The sequence below is a fragment of the Coregonus clupeaformis genome, chromosome 31, assembly GCF_020615455.1.
Source record: "Coregonus clupeaformis isolate EN_2021a chromosome 31, ASM2061545v1, whole genome shotgun sequence".
Classification (NCBI taxonomy): domain Eukaryota; kingdom Metazoa; phylum Chordata; class Actinopteri; order Salmoniformes; family Salmonidae; genus Coregonus; species Coregonus clupeaformis.
The window spans coordinates 35569819-35588700 of record NC_059222.1 but is presented as its reverse complement, the minus strand read 5'-3'; the positions used below and the strand labels follow the sequence as shown (position 1 = coordinate 35588700).

Genomic DNA, 18882 nt, shown 5'->3' with positions numbered 1-18882 from the left:
AGAACAGAATCATATTATAACACACCACAGAATGTGTTGAGAGAATCAACTGAATGCTGAGCCCTCTGTGTTTACAAGTGTCCAGTTCAATGCAAATCTCACATTATAACAGTATTCACCTCAATTAAAAGTAGTAAAAGAACACGTGGGAATCGCAGAGAGGCTGCACTGGTGTCTAGTTACAATGATGCCCAGACCAGGGTTAGAAGCTGGATACCGATGCTTCAGTCTTTATTGAAAGAGACAATATAATATATACTATTGGATCCCACAGTGAGGAGCTATTACTAGTCTTTGTTATGTTTGTTTAGCTGCAGGATGGATGTGAACGTCTAATAAAATGAAAGTCAAAAAATGTAACTGAAATATGCCTGGAAAAAAACATGGTGGAAATTCTGAAATGAAAAATACAATAGAATAGCACACTACCCTGCCCTCTCAGCAAAGACATGGGAGCCTTGGACATGTATTCACACGCCAACCCACTTGCAGAGCAAAGCACACAACTTTACAGTGGTCTCTGCACCTCCTCTTTTTCTCTCTACTCTTCTACCCTTCTCTCCTCTTCTCTTCTCTGCTCTCTCTCCCCTGTCCTGTCCTGTCCTGTCCTGTCCTGTCCTGTCCTGTCCTGTCCTGTCCTGTCCTGTCCTGTCCTCTCCTCTCCTCTCCTCTCCTCTCCTCTCCTCTCCTCTCCTCTCCTCTCCTCTCCTCTCCTCTCCTCCCCTCCCCTCCCCTCTCCTCTCCTCTCCTCTCCTCTCCTCTCCTCTCCTCTCCTCTCCTCTCCTCTCCTTTCCTGTCCTTTCCTCTCCCCTGTCATGCCCCTCTCCCCTCTCCCCAGACTCAACACCTCACCAGAGGTTCTGAACAACATGTGTGTGTCAGGAAGTTCCCATGCAATCCTGCATATGGCAACATTTAAGGGTTTATTTTTTTCCAGCAGGCCAAGCTTTAACTTAATTTGCTGCTCCGCTATTGGGAGAGCCCAGAGTACTGTAAGAGTACAGAACAGAAGTGTACAATTTTGGCTATAGACAGACAAATAGACAGGCTTATAGACAGGCCTATAGACAGGCTTATAGACCGGGCTATAGACAGGGGCCGCTAGGAACAGAGCAGACACTATTATGAAGAAATCTGTATATTTAGACTATGTAGACTGTGGTTCTTGGGGTGAGAGCCTTGGAGTGTAGACTGTGGTTCTTGGGGTGAGAGCCTTGGAGTGTAGACTGTGGTTCTTGTGGTGAGAGCCTTGGAGTGTAGACTGTGGTTCTTCAGGTGAGAGCCTTGGAGTGTAGACTGTGGTTCTTCAGGTGAGAGCCTTGGAGTGTAGACTGTGGTTCTTCAGGTGAGAGCCTTGGAGTGTAGACTGTGGTTCTTGGGGTGAGAGCCTTGGAGTGTAGACTGTGATTACGAGTGCCTCTCTCTAGCCAGCTAGAAAGAGAGATAATATCAAACACTGGGGACACTATTTTATTCTCCTTTTACACTGTGTCTGTCTGTAAAGAAGCCTGGTATTCTATGTTAGAGACTCATATTCTATGAGTCTATCAGTCTACATAGATTTGCCTAACCTGGTTTCCAAGAGACAAAACCCATTAGGTCAGTGAAACTTCCTGACCTCCACAGAGGTCTGTCTCTGTCTGATCAGTCAGAGCTGTGATTAACGAGCAGGTTTAACCAGGCAATCGTGTGTATCTGATTTACTAACAGAGAGAGATGGAGATGTCAATGAGATGTCTAAAGGCTGTGCCCAGTTATACATCTGGAGAGCAGGGAGAGGATCAGGGAGAGAATACACTCAGGGAAGGATAGTGGATAGTCCACCCTGAGAATGGGGTATAGTTTGAAGAGATCAGTTTATAAGTACCCAGCTAGCACATAACGTTCTGAGAACCATATGTTTCTTAGAGCTTTGTTGTCCTGTGATTATTTTTCATACTACCTTCCCGACAACTTTCTGGGAATGGTGCAGTATAGTTGCTTGGCTTTGGAACATTTTCAGCACATTTAAGTAACTTGACAAAAAAAAGTTTTTTTCTTGGTATTTCATTACTTTAACAGAATGTTTCCTAAAAGTTCAAACATGGTTAAATGTAATTAAAATACAAATTAGGTAATGTTCTAGGAATGTTCTCCAACTGGTTTGACATTGGGAATGTTCTGAGAAAACATTAAGAAACAATGTTCTTCTGTGGGAATTTCAGTACTTCAGCATAACGTTTCCTACAGGTTTCCTCATGGTTCTATTTAAAGTAATGTTCTCAAATTGTTCTGAGAACGTAAGAAAACTTTTCTTGAAAAACACAGGAAAATGTTTGTAATGTTCAGAGAACATTCTAAGAATGTTATTTAAAAACATATACATTCCATTCTCAGCATCAACAAAACTCTCTATCCTCTATCTTGTTAAGTGTGATTAGGTGTGTTAGCCGTGCCCACTAATTGGCCACACCTGATCTTAATGAGTGCTTGTTTCCTTTGAAATGGGGTCTGTTTGAACAAACTAAAATGAACAGCTTTGTATGCGTAAAATACCCATAGCATGCTAGCTCCATCCTGGTGTCGCAGTGGACTAATTCCATTGATAGTGAACAGAAGATTATAGGTTCGAATCGCACTGATGCTGTGTCACAATAAAACATTTATGTTTGCATGATTAATGCCTAAGCAAATCTGTGCTTGGAGTTCAAAAAAGTTAAACCACAATAAGCTATCAGTGTTATTACAAGTCTTATTGAAACATTCAGTCAAAGTTTTAAGGAAGTTATTCAAAAACCTCCAAATAACCTTTAATTTCCATTCTCAGAGCTTTAAAAAAAAACTCCCAGGAAAACGTTTAAGCAACCAGAGTAAAACATTATCAGAACCTCCCTGCAATGTAAATGTAATGTTCCCAGGAAACGTAGGGCTTCGTTCCCACAACTAATGTGAAACCAAAATCATATGTTCCCACAACTTCCAAGGAACCAAATGTGATAACTGGGTAGTGTACAAGTAGCAGACACTTCCAGGTGCAGTGTATAGAAAGTATAGATGTGAGAAACAACTGGATGGCAAAGACCTTGTGTTTGAAACGTTGCAGTCAATAGAGAGGAGGAGATGAATGGGGGGAGAATCCTCTGCATCTACCTAGTGAGAAGGGAGGGATGTAGAGAGGTAGAAAAGGAAGGAGCGAGGGAAAGATGGAAGGATGAAGAAACAGCAGTGGACCGGGAGATGAGGAGGGAGGGAGAGAGAGAGAGTAGAAAAAAAGAATCCCTGAGCATCTACCTGAGCTGGCTAAATGAGACTGAGACCTTGTTAACTCTGCAGCCTTTACAGATAAAAGTGCAAGGTTAACCGTTAGGCTGTCAGTACAAGGGCTTGGCCATTAGTGTTAGAATGCTTCTAATTAGGGAGGGTTAATGTTTTTATTTACAGTGACTGTATTAAGAGAGGGGTTAACAATGTGCAGTCCGTTTTAATTAGGGGCAGGTATAAAAGCAATGTGGAAACCTGCAGTAAATAATAGTAACACACAGCAACATAACCATTTTATCAACCAGAAAACACAGAAAACCAGAGCAGTATCTTTTCAACAGCCTTCTGTGTCTTTAAACTCTGGAATCCTAGAGAGAGTAAATAATTGGAATAAACACACAGTAAACACACTCTTTGGCAGCTACAGTGTAGTGTAATTACATGAACTGGGATTGCACTTTAGCCACATACGTAACGTTTTACTGTTATAGAGAGAGACAGAGCCTAGCACGTGTCAGAAATCCAGGGGTGTATCCAACAATGTATACAGCTGAGAGAGAGAGAGAGAGAGAGAGAGAGAGAGAGAGAGAGAGAGAGAGAGAGAGAGAGAGGACATGATCTCGTAGAAGAGAGAAAGAAGGAGGGTGAGAGCAATAAAAATAATGAAAAGAGAGGCATACCAGGACCTATAAACAGGGAGGAGAGGAGGAGAACAGACGGAGGCCCATATCAGTTTAACAGACAAACCACCCATGAAGCAGGTTAATATCCTAAGCTGAGGTCACATCCCAAACATCTTCACATGTGCTGGGCCAAAAACACGTTTTACATTTCCTGCAACAGGGTGATCAAATTAAAATTCTACATCTATACTGAAAAACTATATAAACGCATGCAACAATTTCAAAGATTTGACTGAGGTACTGTTCATATAGGGAATCAGTCAATTGAAATAGATTCATTAGGCCCTACTCTATGGATTTCACTTAACTGGGCAGGGGTGCAGCCAGGCGTTGGAAGGCACAGGCCCACCCACTTGGCAGCCAGGCCCACCCACTGGGGAGCCAGGACCAGCCAATCAGAATTAGTTTTTCCCCACAAAAGGGCTTTATTACAGACAGAAATACTCCTCAGTTTCATCAGCTGTCCGGGTGGCTGGTCTCAGACGATCCCGCAGGTGAAGAAGCCGGATGTGGAGGTCCTGGGCTGACATGGTTACAGGTGGTCTGCGGTTGTGAGGCCGGTTGGACGTACTGCCAAATCCTCTAAAACGACGTTGGAGACAGCTTATGGTAGAGAAATTAACATTAAATTCTCTGGCAACAGTTCTGGTGGACATTCCTGCAGTCAGCATGGCAATTGCACACTACCTCAAAACTTGAAAGATCTGTGGCATTGTGTTGTGTGACAAAACTGCACATTTTAAAGTGGCCTTTTATTGTCCCCAGCACAATGTGCACCTGTGTAATGATCATGCTGCTTAATCAGCTTCTTGCCACACCTGTCAGGTGGATGGATTATCTTGGCAAAGGAGAAATGCTCACTAACAGGGATGTAAACAAATTTGTGCACAAAATCTGAGAGAAATAAGCTTTTTGTGGGTATGGACAATTTCTGGGATTTTTTATTTCAACTCATGAAACTTGGGACCAACACTTTACATATTGCATTTATTTTTTTGTTCAGTGTATATCAGAGTTCTGGACATGATTATTTTCTGTCTAGTGCCTGGACCAGTTAGAAGTGCTGATCTCTGTAATATATATCAGAAACAATAGGCTGTCTACCCTGAGCAGTCACAAAAAAACTGGCTGTTCTCGCCTTCACAGCGGGAAATAGACTTCCCAAGGACACCTGGTGCTCTGTGCCTCCTACTTTAACAAATGTTATGTATGTAGTGTATATCGTTCCAAACAATATGTTTTAAAATGAGCAAAATCAAAAAGGGTACTTTTGAGATATTCATATTTAATGTTTTAATGTTGAATAAATGAATGTGTAAAAAATTATTTCAGAATCAAGACATACTACATATTTTAGAGCACACAATAAGGAGTATAATGATACCAAGATGTTGTCTGTATCATGTACGGTTCATAGTTCTTATTGAATCGTTAGTGCGGTTGGTAGAAGCAGAATAAGTGTTTAAAAACACTTTTTTTAAAGCGTTTAATTCATTTTAAAAATGTGTTGAAAGCCACTGCCAAGACCTCCCAATGTCAGGTCTACACAGTAAATGTTTCATGCTTTGCATCAGGTATAGACACCAGTAATGGTCCCAGTTTGAAAAAATCTGAATTATTCTTAATTATATATTATTTATATCCTCTAGCTTTGGAGCGTTGACTAGAGACGTCTCCCTAATGAACACCACCCATCCCTGCAGCAGCTAAATAAAGTAAGAAGTTCTCCACATCTTCTTTAGTCATCCACCAGTTGTTGATAAATCATTGTTAACAACTTGGCGCCACAGTAGCATTGAATCATGTTGCAGTAGGGGGTCGCACTTCCGGAGCGACCCACTAGGTGTCCTCCTCCGACAACCTTAGGCACCTCCTTACTCACAGTCTGGACTAACCATCATCCTATTGGTGTCACCTGTGTCTACCTGTTCACCTGTGTATTTATGCCCTCACTTCCCTGTGTTCCCTTGCTCAGTTTTCTCTGCTAGTTTCTCTATGCTCAGCAGTACTAATCAGTGTCTGATCGGAGAAGTATGTACAGGTACTTGAGAAGTGTTCTCCCTGTTTCTTTATTATTTCAGTCATAGTTACTATTTTGTATTTTGGCTGTCAGCCTGTTTTTGGAGACTTATTTGCTCCACCTTTCTTTTATCGTGTTAAGTCCGTTGTTTTGTATCGTGGCTTTGGGACCACCAGTAAAGATCCTTGTTTCACCATCTCTGCCTACAGCCTATTGTCTATCCTGCACCGTACCTGGGTCACACCTCACACCACCCCTTACAGTATCACTGACTCTGTCTGGATCAAAGAGTCTTGGATGTCTCAATCTCTGGCAGAACCCTTAACAAGTAAACACTCCTTCAGTGCTGGTTCTGGTGACCCACACGGTGTGCAGGCTTTTTTCCCAGCCTAGCACTAAAACCCCTTATTCAACTAATCAACTTGTCATCCAGCCAATGGTTAGTTGGGCATAAAGCTTGCCCTGAGCATAGTCCTGTACCCCTGATCCAGCGTGGTCCAATCCCAACCGCAGAAGGCAGTGGTGAGAGCCAGGGCTGGACTGCGCCATTGCAGACAGTACCGGAGGGGGGAGTAGCAGCCTTTTGTGGCATCTACAGCTCAGGTTGTGCAGATCTGTCACCAGCCCAGCGCTGCACACAGAGGGGCAAACATTTTGTGATGGGGGGAAGGGGAGAGTCGTGACACCATCCTGGTCCTTGACAAAGGGCTATGGTTCCACAGTGATTCGCCCCCTCGTCCAGCCAGTCAACACCACTAAACGCCTTTCATCTGGCCTAATAGCTCCCACGGGAAAGAACACTGGGGAAAGAACGCGAGGTGCCACAGAGGACTGTGATGAACCTAGAGTAGCTGCCCAAAGCCACACTGAAGACTGGACTAAGAGTAGCTAACCAGAGTGGCAATACCTCCAATGAACTTTCCCTTGTTATACAGTGAGAATATAAAGGAATGATTTGTCCAGTGCTGCTTCACGATGATAAGGAGAGCAGAGTGTGAGACTAACCGGTAGTGGGTTGAAGTGCTGGTCTACGAGATGTGTGTATCCATAGTCAAAAAACGAGTGTCGCAGGACCACGTCAATCCCCTGCATCGCTGCCATACCCAGAGTGTTCAGCCACCTGAAACACATACACGCACACAAACAAACACACACACACACACACACACACACACACACACACACACACACACACATACACACACACAAACAAACACACACACACACAAACACACACAAACAAGTGAGAATAATGCCTGAGTGAGGTGATACGTTGATTGATTTACAGGTTGATTCATTCATTCATAGATAGATTGATTGACTGTACTTACAGAAAGCCAGCGGCATAGGTATCAGAGAGGTTATTGGTTCCTCCAGACCACGCCGGACCTACTCCACTCAACCACACCTTCTTACCAGGAGCATGGCTATTCACTACCTGAGAGACACAGAGAGAGAGAGAGAGAGAGAGAGAGAGGAGAGGGGGGGGGGACGGAGAGAGAGAGAGAGAGAGAGAGAGAGAGGGGGACAGAGAGAGAGAGAGAGAGAGAGAGAGAGAGAGAGAGAGAGAGAGAGAGAGAGAGAGAGAGAGAGAGAGAGAGAGAGAGAGAGAGAGAGAGAGAGAGAGAGAGAGAGAGAGAGAGAGGGGGGGACAGAGAGAGAGAGAGAGGAAAGAGAGGGGGACAGAGAGAGGAAAGAGAGGGGGACAGAGAGAGAGAGAGGAAAGAGAGAGATGGTGGAGAAAGGGGGATACACAACAGAAAAATAGGGATGAGATCAAAGAAAGAGAGAGAAAAAAAGGAGTAATGAGAATGTCCTTTGTTCAGTGACCGCAATGTGAGGTTAGAACGTTTAATTTAGTTTAAAAAATAATACGATTGATCGAACCTCTGGACTGAGCTGAACTGGACAGTCGATCTCCTCCAACTTTAGTCCCATCCTGCTGGCCCGGAGCCAGCTTCAGCAGCTAACCCAGGTAAATGGATCTGTCCCGAGGACCTGTTCTCTCTGCTCTAAACAGCTAACCCAGGTAAATGGATCTCTGTCCCGAGGACCTGTTCTCTCTGCTCTAAACAGCTAACCCAGGTAAATGGATCTGTCCCGAGGACCTGTTCTCTCTGCTGTAAACAGCTAACCCAGGTAAATGGATCTCTGTCCCGAGGACCTGTTCTCTCTGCTCTAAACAGCTAACCCAGGTAAATGGATCTCTGTCCCGAGGACCTGTTCTCTCTGCTCTAAACAGCTAACCCAGGTAAATGGATCTCTGTCCCGAGGACCTGTTCTCTCTGCTCTAAACAGCTAACCCAGGTAAATGGATCTGTCCCGAGGACCTGTTCTCTCTGCTGTAAACAGCTAACCCAGGTAAATGGATCTGTCCCGAGGACCTGTTCTCTCTGCTGTAAACAGCTAACCCAGGTAAATGGATCTGTCCCGAGGACCTGTTCTCTCTGCTCTAAACAGCTAACCCAGGTAAATGGATCTGTCCCGAGGACCTGTTCTCTCTGCTCTAAACAGCTAACCCAGGTAAATGGATCTGTCCCGAGGACCTGTTCTCTCTGCTGTAAACAGCTAACCCAGGTAAATGGATCTGTCCCGAGGACCTGTTCTCTCTGCTGTAAACAGCTAACCCAGGTAAATGGATCTCTGTCCCGAGGACCTGTTCTCTCTGCTCTAAACAGCTTCCAGATAACCATTAGTACTGGCAGCAAATGGACACACACACACACACACACACACACATACACAGACACACGAATATGCACAAGCACATACAGCACAAGCATGCTCACACACGCTTGGATGATCAGTTTATTTACCTTTGATATTGAATACTGAATTGTTGAGGAAGAGCTTGCAAGTAAGCAATTCACTGTGCTGTTTACACCTGTTGCAGGTGACAAATAAACTTTGATTTGATTTTGATTTGACACACATGCGCACGCACACACACACACTCACACAGTAGGGCGGCACACATCATTCTTTGATTGTTTTAATGGGCTTTGGGGGGGTCAGTGAGGGTAAATAGCCTTTGAGAGGATCCTTCCCTCTCTTTTACAATGGAGAAGAGTTGGGTGTTTTCTACCAGCTCAGAGACTCAGTGACTATATTGGAAATAGTGTTAGTAGCAATTATTACTTAATTGTGAGCACGATCGACCCACCCTACAGAGACAGACAGACAGACAGGTTCTTATGGCCTTCTTTTTCTCTCTGAGGGAAGTTCCTGCTCTAGATCTGAGAGTTGAGATCCATAGAATTGTGTCCATACAGAGGTAGGGCCTATGGAGGGACGGAGCAGGCAGCAGGGGAGCAGGGGAGAAGCAGGGCAGGTGATCAGCAGAGGCACGTGTAACGGAGGTGATTTGTTGAACCACTCTTACATGATGAGTGACACTGCCTGAGACCTTGTGTCAACCCTTGCCTTTCTCTCACCGTGAGTACTTTAGTGATCTGTTCAGTCAGGGTGTCCAGCAGGCGAGTCTTCAGAAAGTCCTCTACTTTGGTCACTCTGCTATCCATGTAGTAACTACAGACACAACAATAACACACACACACACAGAGAATACAGGTGACTTCTGATAAATGCACAGGGTAACGTCTTTTGTGACATGATGGTTAGGTTGTTTACACTTTTAAAAAAATTTGATGCCAAATGCCCTCACTACATTATTACACGTTGCAACTTAAACAGAGTTTGCACTTATCAGGAAGTATATTCAACTCATTCTCATAAGGCCAAAGTCTGATTCTATGGTACACACAAACTCAAACTCAAACTCTTTTCAACGCTTTATAATAACGGCCAGTAATAAACAGTAGTTATTCACACAAATTGTACATCATTTTTGAATGTTTCATAAGATAATTCATAACGTGCCCCCCTGGAGTCGATGTCCGCACCCCCGCTGAAATCAAATTAGCATAATAGTACAAATATTTGTTTGCATGGTCTGCGTCTCAATCCACCGCTTCCACCAATTGTGGCCTTCAAATGTGGCCGACCTACAGCGATGTTTGTCAGACCATGAGACATCCTGAAAATCGGTCTTCTCACGAAAATGTCTGTAGCCTCACAAGACTCGTATGAAGGTAGCCCGTTACCAGTTTAAAAACGCCTGTAGCCTCACAAGACTCGTATGAAGGTAGCCCGGTACCAGTTTAAAAACGCCTGTAGCCTCACAAGACTCGTATGAAGGTAGCCCGGTACCAGTTAAAAAAACTAATGGAAGTATATGGAAGTAGTTTAGTGCCCCAAAAAAGGTTAAATATGGGTACAAAATATACAAAAATCCTTATCTTTCTTATATCTCTCAGATATAGGACAGACACTTTAAAACAAACTTCCTTTGATCTTTTCTTTTGGGACTTTCTGTTTTTCCATGTATGAATCTGTTATTCAATGTGTTTCTATGGGCTAATAGCAGTAAAGCCAAATACAATGTTTTATCAACAAAAAAATATATATACAGTACCAGTCAAAAGTTTGGAAACACCTACTCATTCAAGTTTTTTTTTATATTCTTCAAAGTAGCCACCCTTTACCTTGATGACAGCTTGGCACACTCTAGGCATTCTCTCAACCAGCTTCATGAGGAATACTTTTTCAACAGTCTTGAAGGAGTTCCCACATACACTACCGGTCAAAGGTTTGGACACACCTACTCATTCAAGGGTTTTCTTTATTTTTACTATTTTCAACATTGTAGAATAATAGTGAAGACATCAAAACTATGAAATAACACATATGGAATTATGTAGTAACCAAAAAATTGTTAATCAAATCAAAATATATTTTATATTTGAGATTCTTCAAATAGCCACCCTTTGCCGTGATGACAGCTTTGCACGCTCTTGGCATTCTCTCAACCAGCTTCCAACAGTCTTGAAGAAGTTCCCACATATGCTGAGCACTTGTTGGCTGCTTTTCCTTCACTCTGCGATCCGACTAATCCCAAACCATCTCAATTTGGTTGAGGTCGGGGGATTGTGGAGATCAGGTCATCTGATGCAGCACTCCATCACTCTCCTTCTTGGTAAAATAGCCCTTACACAGCCTGGAGGTATGTTGGGTCATTGTCCTGTTGAAAAACAAATGATAGTCCCACTAAGTCCAAACCAGATGGGATGGCGTATTGCTGCAGAATGCTGTGGTAACCATGCTGGTTAAGTGTGCCTTGAATTCTAAATAAATCACAGACAGTGTCACCAGCAAAGCACCCCCACACCATATTTTATGGTGGGAAATACACATGCGGAGATCATCCGTTCACCCACATCTCCAATTTGGACTCCAGACCAAAGGACAAATTTCATCCTGTCTAATGTCCATTGCTCTTGTTTCTTGGCCCAAGCAAGTCTCTTCTTATTATTGGTGTCCATTAGTAGTGTTTTCTTTGCATTCATTAGATCATGAAGGCCTGATTCACACAGTCTCATCTGAACAGTTGATGTTGAGATGTGTCTGTTACTTGAACTCTGTGAAGCATTTATATGGTCTGCAATCTGAGGTGCAATTAACTCTAATTAACTTAGGTAACTCTGTGTCTTCCATTCCTGTGGCGGTCCTCATTTACTTTTTTTTCTCCCATTTTAGTCATTTAGCAGACACTCTTATCCAGAGCGACTAACAGGAGCAATTAGGGTTAAGTGCCTTGCTCAAGGGCACATCGACAGATTTTTCACCTAGTCGGCTCGGGGATTAGAAGCAGCGACCTTTCGGTTACTGGCACAACGCTCTTAACCATTAAGCTAACTGCCACCCCATGAGAGCCAGTTTCATCATAGCGCTTGATGGTTTTTGCGACTGCACTTGAAGAAATGTTCCGTATTGACTGACCTTCATGTCTTAAAGTAATGATGGACTGTCGTTTCTCTTTGCTTATTTGAGCTGTTCTTGCCATAATATGGACTTGGTATTTTACCAAATAGGGCTATCTTCTGTATACCCCCCCTACCTTGTCACAACACAACTGATTGGCTGAAACGCATTAAGAAGGAAAGAAATTCCACAAATTAACTTCTAAGAAGGCAAACCTGTTCATTGAAATGCATTCCAGGTGACTACCTCATGAAGCTGGTTGAGAGAATGCTAAGAGTGTGCAAAGCTGTCATCAAGGCAAAGGGTGGGTATTTGAAGAATCTCAAATATAAAATATATTTTGATTTGTTGAACACTTTTTTGGTTCCTGCATGATTTCATATGTGTTATTTCATAGTTTTGATGTCTTCACTATTATTCTACAGTGTAGAAAATAGTAAAAATAAAGAAAAACCCTGGAATTAATAGGTGTTTTCAAAACTTTTGACCGGTAGTGTAGGTGTTCCTTTCGTTTAGGTGGGAAAGGGAAGTGTGGAGTGCGGTCTTGGCCATGGTGGAGAGTTTGGAATCTGATTGATTGATTGCTTCTGTGGACAGGTGTCTTATTTTTTGATCCCCTGCTGATTTTGTACGTTTGCCCACTGACAAAAAATTGTCCGTCTATAATTTTAATGGTAGGTTTATTTGAACAGTGAGAGACAGAATAACAACAAAAAAATCCAGAAGAACGCATGTCAAAAATGTTATAAATTGATTTTGCATTTTAATGAGGGAAATAAGTATTTGACCACCTCTCAATCGGCAAGCAGCTTGGTGAGAAGGTGACAACAGTTGGTGTGATTATTCGCAAATGGAAAAAACACAAAATAACTGTCAATCTCCCTCGGCCTGGGGCTCCATGCAAGATCTCACCTCGTGGAGTTGCAATGATCATGAGAACGGTGAGGAATCAGCCCAGAACTACACAGGAGGATCTTGTCAATGATCTCAAAGCTGCTGGGACCATAGTCACCAAGAAAACAATTGGTAACACACTACGCCGTGAAGAAATCCTGCATAGCCCGCAAGGTTCCCCTGCTCAAGAAAGCACATATACAGGCCCGTCTGAAGTTTGCCAATGAACATCTGAATGATTCAGAGGAGAACTGGGTGAAAGTGTTGTGGTCAGATGAGACCAAAATCGAGCTCTTTGGCATCAACTCAACTCGCCGTGTTTGGAGGAGGAATGCTGCCTATGACCCCAAGAACACCATCCCCACCGTCAAATATAGAGGTGGAAACATTATGCTTTGGCGGTGTTTTTCTGCTAAGGGGACAGGACAACTTCACCACATCAAAGGGACGATGGACGGGGCCATGTACCGTCAAATCTTGGGTGAGAACCTCCTTCCCTCAGCCAGGGCATTGAAAATGGGTCGTGGATGGGTATTCCAGCATGACAATGACCCAAAACAAACAGCCAAGGCAACAAAGGAGTGGCTCAAGAAGAAGCACATTAAGGTCCTGGAGTGGCCTAGCCAGTCTCCAGACCTTAATCCCATAGAAAATCTGTGGAGGGAGCTGAAGGTTCGAGTTGCTAAACGTCAGACTCGAAACCTTAATGACTCGGAGAAGATCTGCAAAGAGGAGTGGGACAAAATCCCTCCTGAGATGTGTGCAAACCTGGTGGCCAACTACAAGAAACGTCTGACCTCTGTGATTGCCAACAAGGGTTTTGCCACCAAGTACTAAGTCATGTTTTGCAGAGGGGTCAAATACTTATTTCCCTCATTAAAATGCAAATCAATTTATAACATTTTTGACATGCGTTTTTCTGGATTTTTTTGTTGTTATTATGTCTCTCACTGTTCAAATAAATCTACCATTAAAATTATAGACTGATCATGTCTTTGTCAGTGGGCAAACGTACAAAATCAGCAGGGGATCAAATACTTTTTTCCCTCACTGTACAGGTAACAAGCTGAGATTAGGAGCACTCCCTTTAAGAGTGTGCTCCTGATCTCAGCTCGTTACCTGTATAAAAGGCACCTGGGAGCCAGACATCTTTCTGATTGAGAGGGGGTCAAATACTTATTTCCCTCATTAAAATGCAAATCAATTTATAACATTTTTGACATGCGTTTTTCTGGATTTATTTGTTGTTATTCTGTCTCTCACTGTTCAAATAAACCTACCATTAAAATTATAGACTGATAATTTCTTTGTCAGTGGGCAAACGTACAAAATCAGCAGGGGATCAAATACTTTTTTCCCTCACTGTAAGTATTCAGACCCTTTACTCAGTAGTTTGTTAAAGCACTTTTGGCGGCGATTACAGCCTCGAGTCTTCTTGGGTATGACCCTACAAGCTTGGCACACCTGTATTTGGGGAGTTTATCCCATTCTTCTCTGCAGATCCTCTCAAGCTCTGTCAGGTTGGATGAGGAGCGTCACTGCACAGCTATTTTCAGGTCTCTCCAGAGATGTTCGATCGGGTTCAAGTCCGGGCTCTGGCTGAGTTACTCAAGGACATTCAGAGACTTGTCCCGAAGCCACTCCTGCATTGTCTTGGCTGTGTGCTTAGGGTTGTTGTCCTGTTGGAAGGTGAACCTTCGCCCCAGTCTGAGGTCCTGAGCGCTCTAAAGCAGGATTTCATCAAGGATCTCTCTGTACTTTGCTCCGTTCATTCTTCCCTCGATCCTGACTAGTCTCCCAGTCCCTGCCTCTGAAAAACATCCCCACAGCATGATGCTGCCACCACCGTGCTTCACCGTAGGGATGGTGCCAGGTTTCCTCCTTAACTTCCTTTAGATTTCTTGGGGGGACAATCTGTTGTTCCATGTAGTGAATCTGTTATTCAATGGATTTGTATTGGCTAATATAGTAGCAGTAAGGCCCAAAATAATTTTGTATCCAATAAATTGTTTATATATTTCTGATACTTCAAGGGGTCATAAAATTCAATATCAAATAGCAAAATGATCCTTGGTATGACCTTCTTAAAACAATTCCATATAGCTTGGTAGCTTGATCCCTTTAAACTGCAGCTTTCGGCCCCCTTCATTGTAGAACCTTTCACACAGATATATATATATATATTTTTTTTTTTACAATTACTTCTGGTGCTATCCCTAAGATCTGGAAGGCGGTGCATGTCCTCCCACTTCACAAAGGCGGGGATCCTTCTGAACTAGATAACTGAGCTAGAATTTACCTAGATAACTTTCTGACTTAGATCATAGGAATCACTGTGCTGCCATATGTATAGATCCAAGGCCCTTGATACTGTCGACCATCCCCTATTCATTCAAAGGTTGTCTTTAATGGGCCTCGACCAGGCGTCTTGCATGTGATTTGGGAATTACTGTATCTGTCAAACAGGACACAATGTGTGCTTTCTGATGGTATCAAGTCAAGTTCTATAATTCTAGTATAAATATTTCAGGTGGTTTACACATTTATGCATTGGATAGTTATCTCATCGAGCAGGTTAATGCCTATAAATATCTGGGCTTTTGGATTGACAAAACATTTACGTTTAAAAAACATACGGATGAGCTAGCTAAGAAGCTGAGATTTAAAGTAGGCTTATTTTATAGAACTAGATCATGCCTCTCCCTAAACATTAGGAAACAGGTTGTACAGGCAACCGTCCTGCCAGCTCTTGATTATTTTGACACCATTTATCAAAGTGCAGCTGCCACTACTTTAAAACCCTTGGATGCAGTGTACCATAGCACCCTTCGCTTTATCACACGAAACAGGTTTAATACTCATAACTGGATCCTTTATCAGAAGGTTGACTGGACCTCTCTAAATTCCCCTAGATCACTTAATTTCTCAATTTTTATTTACAAAGCTCTGCTGTGCAAGCTTCCAACATATCTCACTTCTCTGTTAAAGTATAAAAATAAAATGCACCAAACCTGCTCACAGAGTTGGTTAACTCTTGAGGTCCCTTGTGTCTCTACCAACCTAAGTAAATCTGCTTTTAGTTTTAACGCCCCCCATGTTTGGAATAATTTACGATCCTCATTACATCTTGAATCCCTGGTACCAATAGGGAAATTTAGAACGCTGATGAGGAATGTATTCACTGAGGTTTGCGGGTGTTTTGGTTGATTGTAATAATTTATTTGTGATGTTGAAACGTAGTGTATCTGTTGTATTTTGTAGTTTCTATTTTTGCTGTTTTATTGAATTATCACGTTGATTTGTGAATTGTTTGTTCTCAGGTCACCATTGAAAATGAGACCCTGGTCTCAATTGGGCTCCCCTTAATAAACAAAAGTTAAATAAAAAATACATTTAAAAAAAACTCCATATCTACTGTAAAATATGGTGGTGGATCTTTGATGTTATCAGGCTATTTTGCATCCACTGTTCCTGGGGCCCTTGTTAAGGTCAATGGCATAATTAACTTTACCCAGTACCACAACCTTTCAGCCCAAAACCTGGTTGACTCTGTCAGGAGGCTGAAACTTGGTCCAAGTGGATCTTCCAGCAAGACAATAACCCAGCAAGACATGGTTAATTGGTCACAAAATCAACATTTTGCAATGGCCATCTCAGTTTCCAGACTTGAAACACATTGAAAACCTGTGGTTTGAATTAAAGAGGGCAGTCCAAAAGCACAGATGAAGGATATCAAGTATCTGGCAAGATTCTGTACGGAGGAATGTTCTAAGATCATCTATTTTTGAGCTGAAAAACAATGGCCAGAGCTTACCCATGATTCTGCACAACGATGTAAGTCAATAAGTCATAATTTTAGTGACAAAACCGAACTGCCCTCTTTGTGCGAATTCGTGCCAATGATGTGTATTTTACTATGAAATGACGTGTATATTATTTTCCCCCCAATGTTTAGTTTCAGGGCTGGGTTTTATTTGAATGGTACCGCCCACCAGTATGGCATTGTTTATTAATCAGAAACACCTGCAAAGTTCACGAGTCGTGACTGAGCTGAGCAACATAATAGATAATCTTTGGCAAAGATGGTTGATAAATGAAGATAGTTCACTCAGGCTGTTTACCGTTGACGTTTCTTTGGGACACCAATGCAATAGCAGCCGGGTATGTTCTAGTTAGTTCAATGGTAAATGTTTTTGCACCTCCCCTTTATTTACCAGAAAATTATCATAATCCATTGGACAATTTGTCAAACGTCGCTTATTGTTTCAGCTAGTTAGCATTAAAAGAATATATGGCCATTTTATAAATAGTAAAATTGCGTGATATTGATTGCATTTTAGAACCCCGCTCCCCCCGTCGCCGAAAGATGAATGGTTTTGACCACAAACTTTTTATGCAAATTGCATGGCCTGGTGCCCCGGGTGTGCAGGGTTTGCTCATTTTCTACCATTCCATTGACCTAAAAAGAAATCTCCACCCACCCGGGCTCTGTCGTTGCCGGCCGCGACTGGGAGACCCATGGGGCGGCGCACAATTGGCCCAGCGTCGTCCAGGGTAGGGGAGGGAATGGCTGGCAGGGATGTAGCTCAGTTGGTAGAGCATGGCGTTTGCAATGCCAGGGTTGTGGGTTTGATTCCCACATGGGGCCAGTATGAAAAAATAGAAAATAATGTATGCACTCACTAACTGTAAGTCGCTATGGATAAGAGCGTCTGGTAAATGACTAAAATGTAAATGTAAATATCCATATTACTGTAGCTTATATTCTCTCTATTTATATGGTGGATTCGCGGATGCAGTTTAGATCATGTATTGAAATATAGCTAGCTAGCTTGCTGAAATGATAACCGAGAGAACAAAGAATATAGATATTTGATCATGTCCAAATATTCTGGAAGTCTGGAATCTGACAGTTTCACTGCAATGATCAAACGGCAAGAGTCAGACAAACGTCAACCCTCAATATCAACAGCTTGTATAGGCACTGTTTAGCTGAGACTCACCTCTTGACACTGGTAGTCTTTTTCTGAAATAAATATTTTCACGACTTTCTGTCAACTGAAATGGTGCTCACATAACTTTCATTAGCTATAGTGCTGAGCGATTAGTGCTTTTTGAAGTCGGTTCGGTTTCGGTTAGATTATTTAAAAAATTATGTTTTTTGATTATTAAAAAACAAACATTAAATGCATTATGAAATAATGAAATTACAATTATTTTAATGGGAATTCCAAAGCCCAATATAATAAACATTCAATTGTCAAAACATTTAAAATATTCCATTGTCTCTGTCAGGTCCACATTGGATAGACATCAATAGAAAAATAGGAAATTACTATGAAATAATACAATATTTCAGTTGTGTATATGACTTTGTTTTATTATTTTTAATTCCTTAAAGTCATCATCTCATGTCTGCGCAGGCAGTAGCAGTCAGCCATCTCTGTGCTCCCCATACTGTACTGCTTTTAGTCATCCTATTTAGCTAGTCTGCCTAAGTATGCTGCAGATCTGTCTGACAAAATCATTTTACTAGTTCTTCAAAGTAGATAGGGCATACTTTCACAACCGTTGTGTTGTGTAGCCTACATTCCTCTCTCATGCGGTCTATGCAGTCTGTATGTATCTAACCTAACATAGCAGGCATATTATGCCTCATTCACATTAACCATAAGCACTCCGTTATGTTGCGCCGGATGTCATTCATTTGAATGGGGACCGTCCACAACGAAAGGGAATTACAACGCCCCCTTGTGGTTGAAGGCTTCGTGTCGGGATGAATGCCGCATACTTTTAATTTTTCCAAACTCTGCGTAGTCTTCAATCTGGCCAGAGTCCGTTAAAGAAAAGGAAGTTACCAAACCACAGAAGAAGATGAAAATAAGTGGTTTTAAACGATGGGTTTATAGGATAGCTAGCAACTTGCAAACAATTACCCATTCGTATAACTGAGCATTATTTTAATAATATGTTACAAATAATACATATTGGCTGTTAAGCCAATTATGCTTTATGACTGTTACCTCCCGTTTTAGTTTATTGTGATGGTAATGACGTTTGTTTTTTATGATAATTATTAGGTGGAGGTCACTAGCTACAGTATAGCCTAGCTTTTAGCTAGCTGCTTTGTAAGATAGCTTGACTTGCTAGAAGGTTATAGAAACAACTTGAGGAAAACTAAACTAAACATGTTTTATCAACTGAAAAGGACATATTTTGCAATCT

The 18882-nt window shown here is 42.2% G+C and overlaps 1 protein-coding gene across 1 annotated transcript in view; it reads right to left on the bottom strand.

The window, feature by feature from the left end:
- Positions 1-18882, bottom strand: part of LOC121548086 (inactive heparanase-2-like) — a 122842-nt gene that overhangs the window by 14813 nt on the left and 89147 nt on the right. Inside the window, exons 7-9 of the mRNA XM_041859474.1 lie at positions 9378-9471; positions 7275-7381; positions 6949-7063 (exon numbers count right to left, since the gene is read on the bottom strand). Of these exons, the coding sequence (XP_041715408.1) occupies positions 6949-7063; positions 7275-7381; positions 9378-9471 (316 nt within the window). The remainder of the gene's footprint in view (positions 1-6948; positions 7064-7274; positions 7382-9377; positions 9472-18882) is intronic.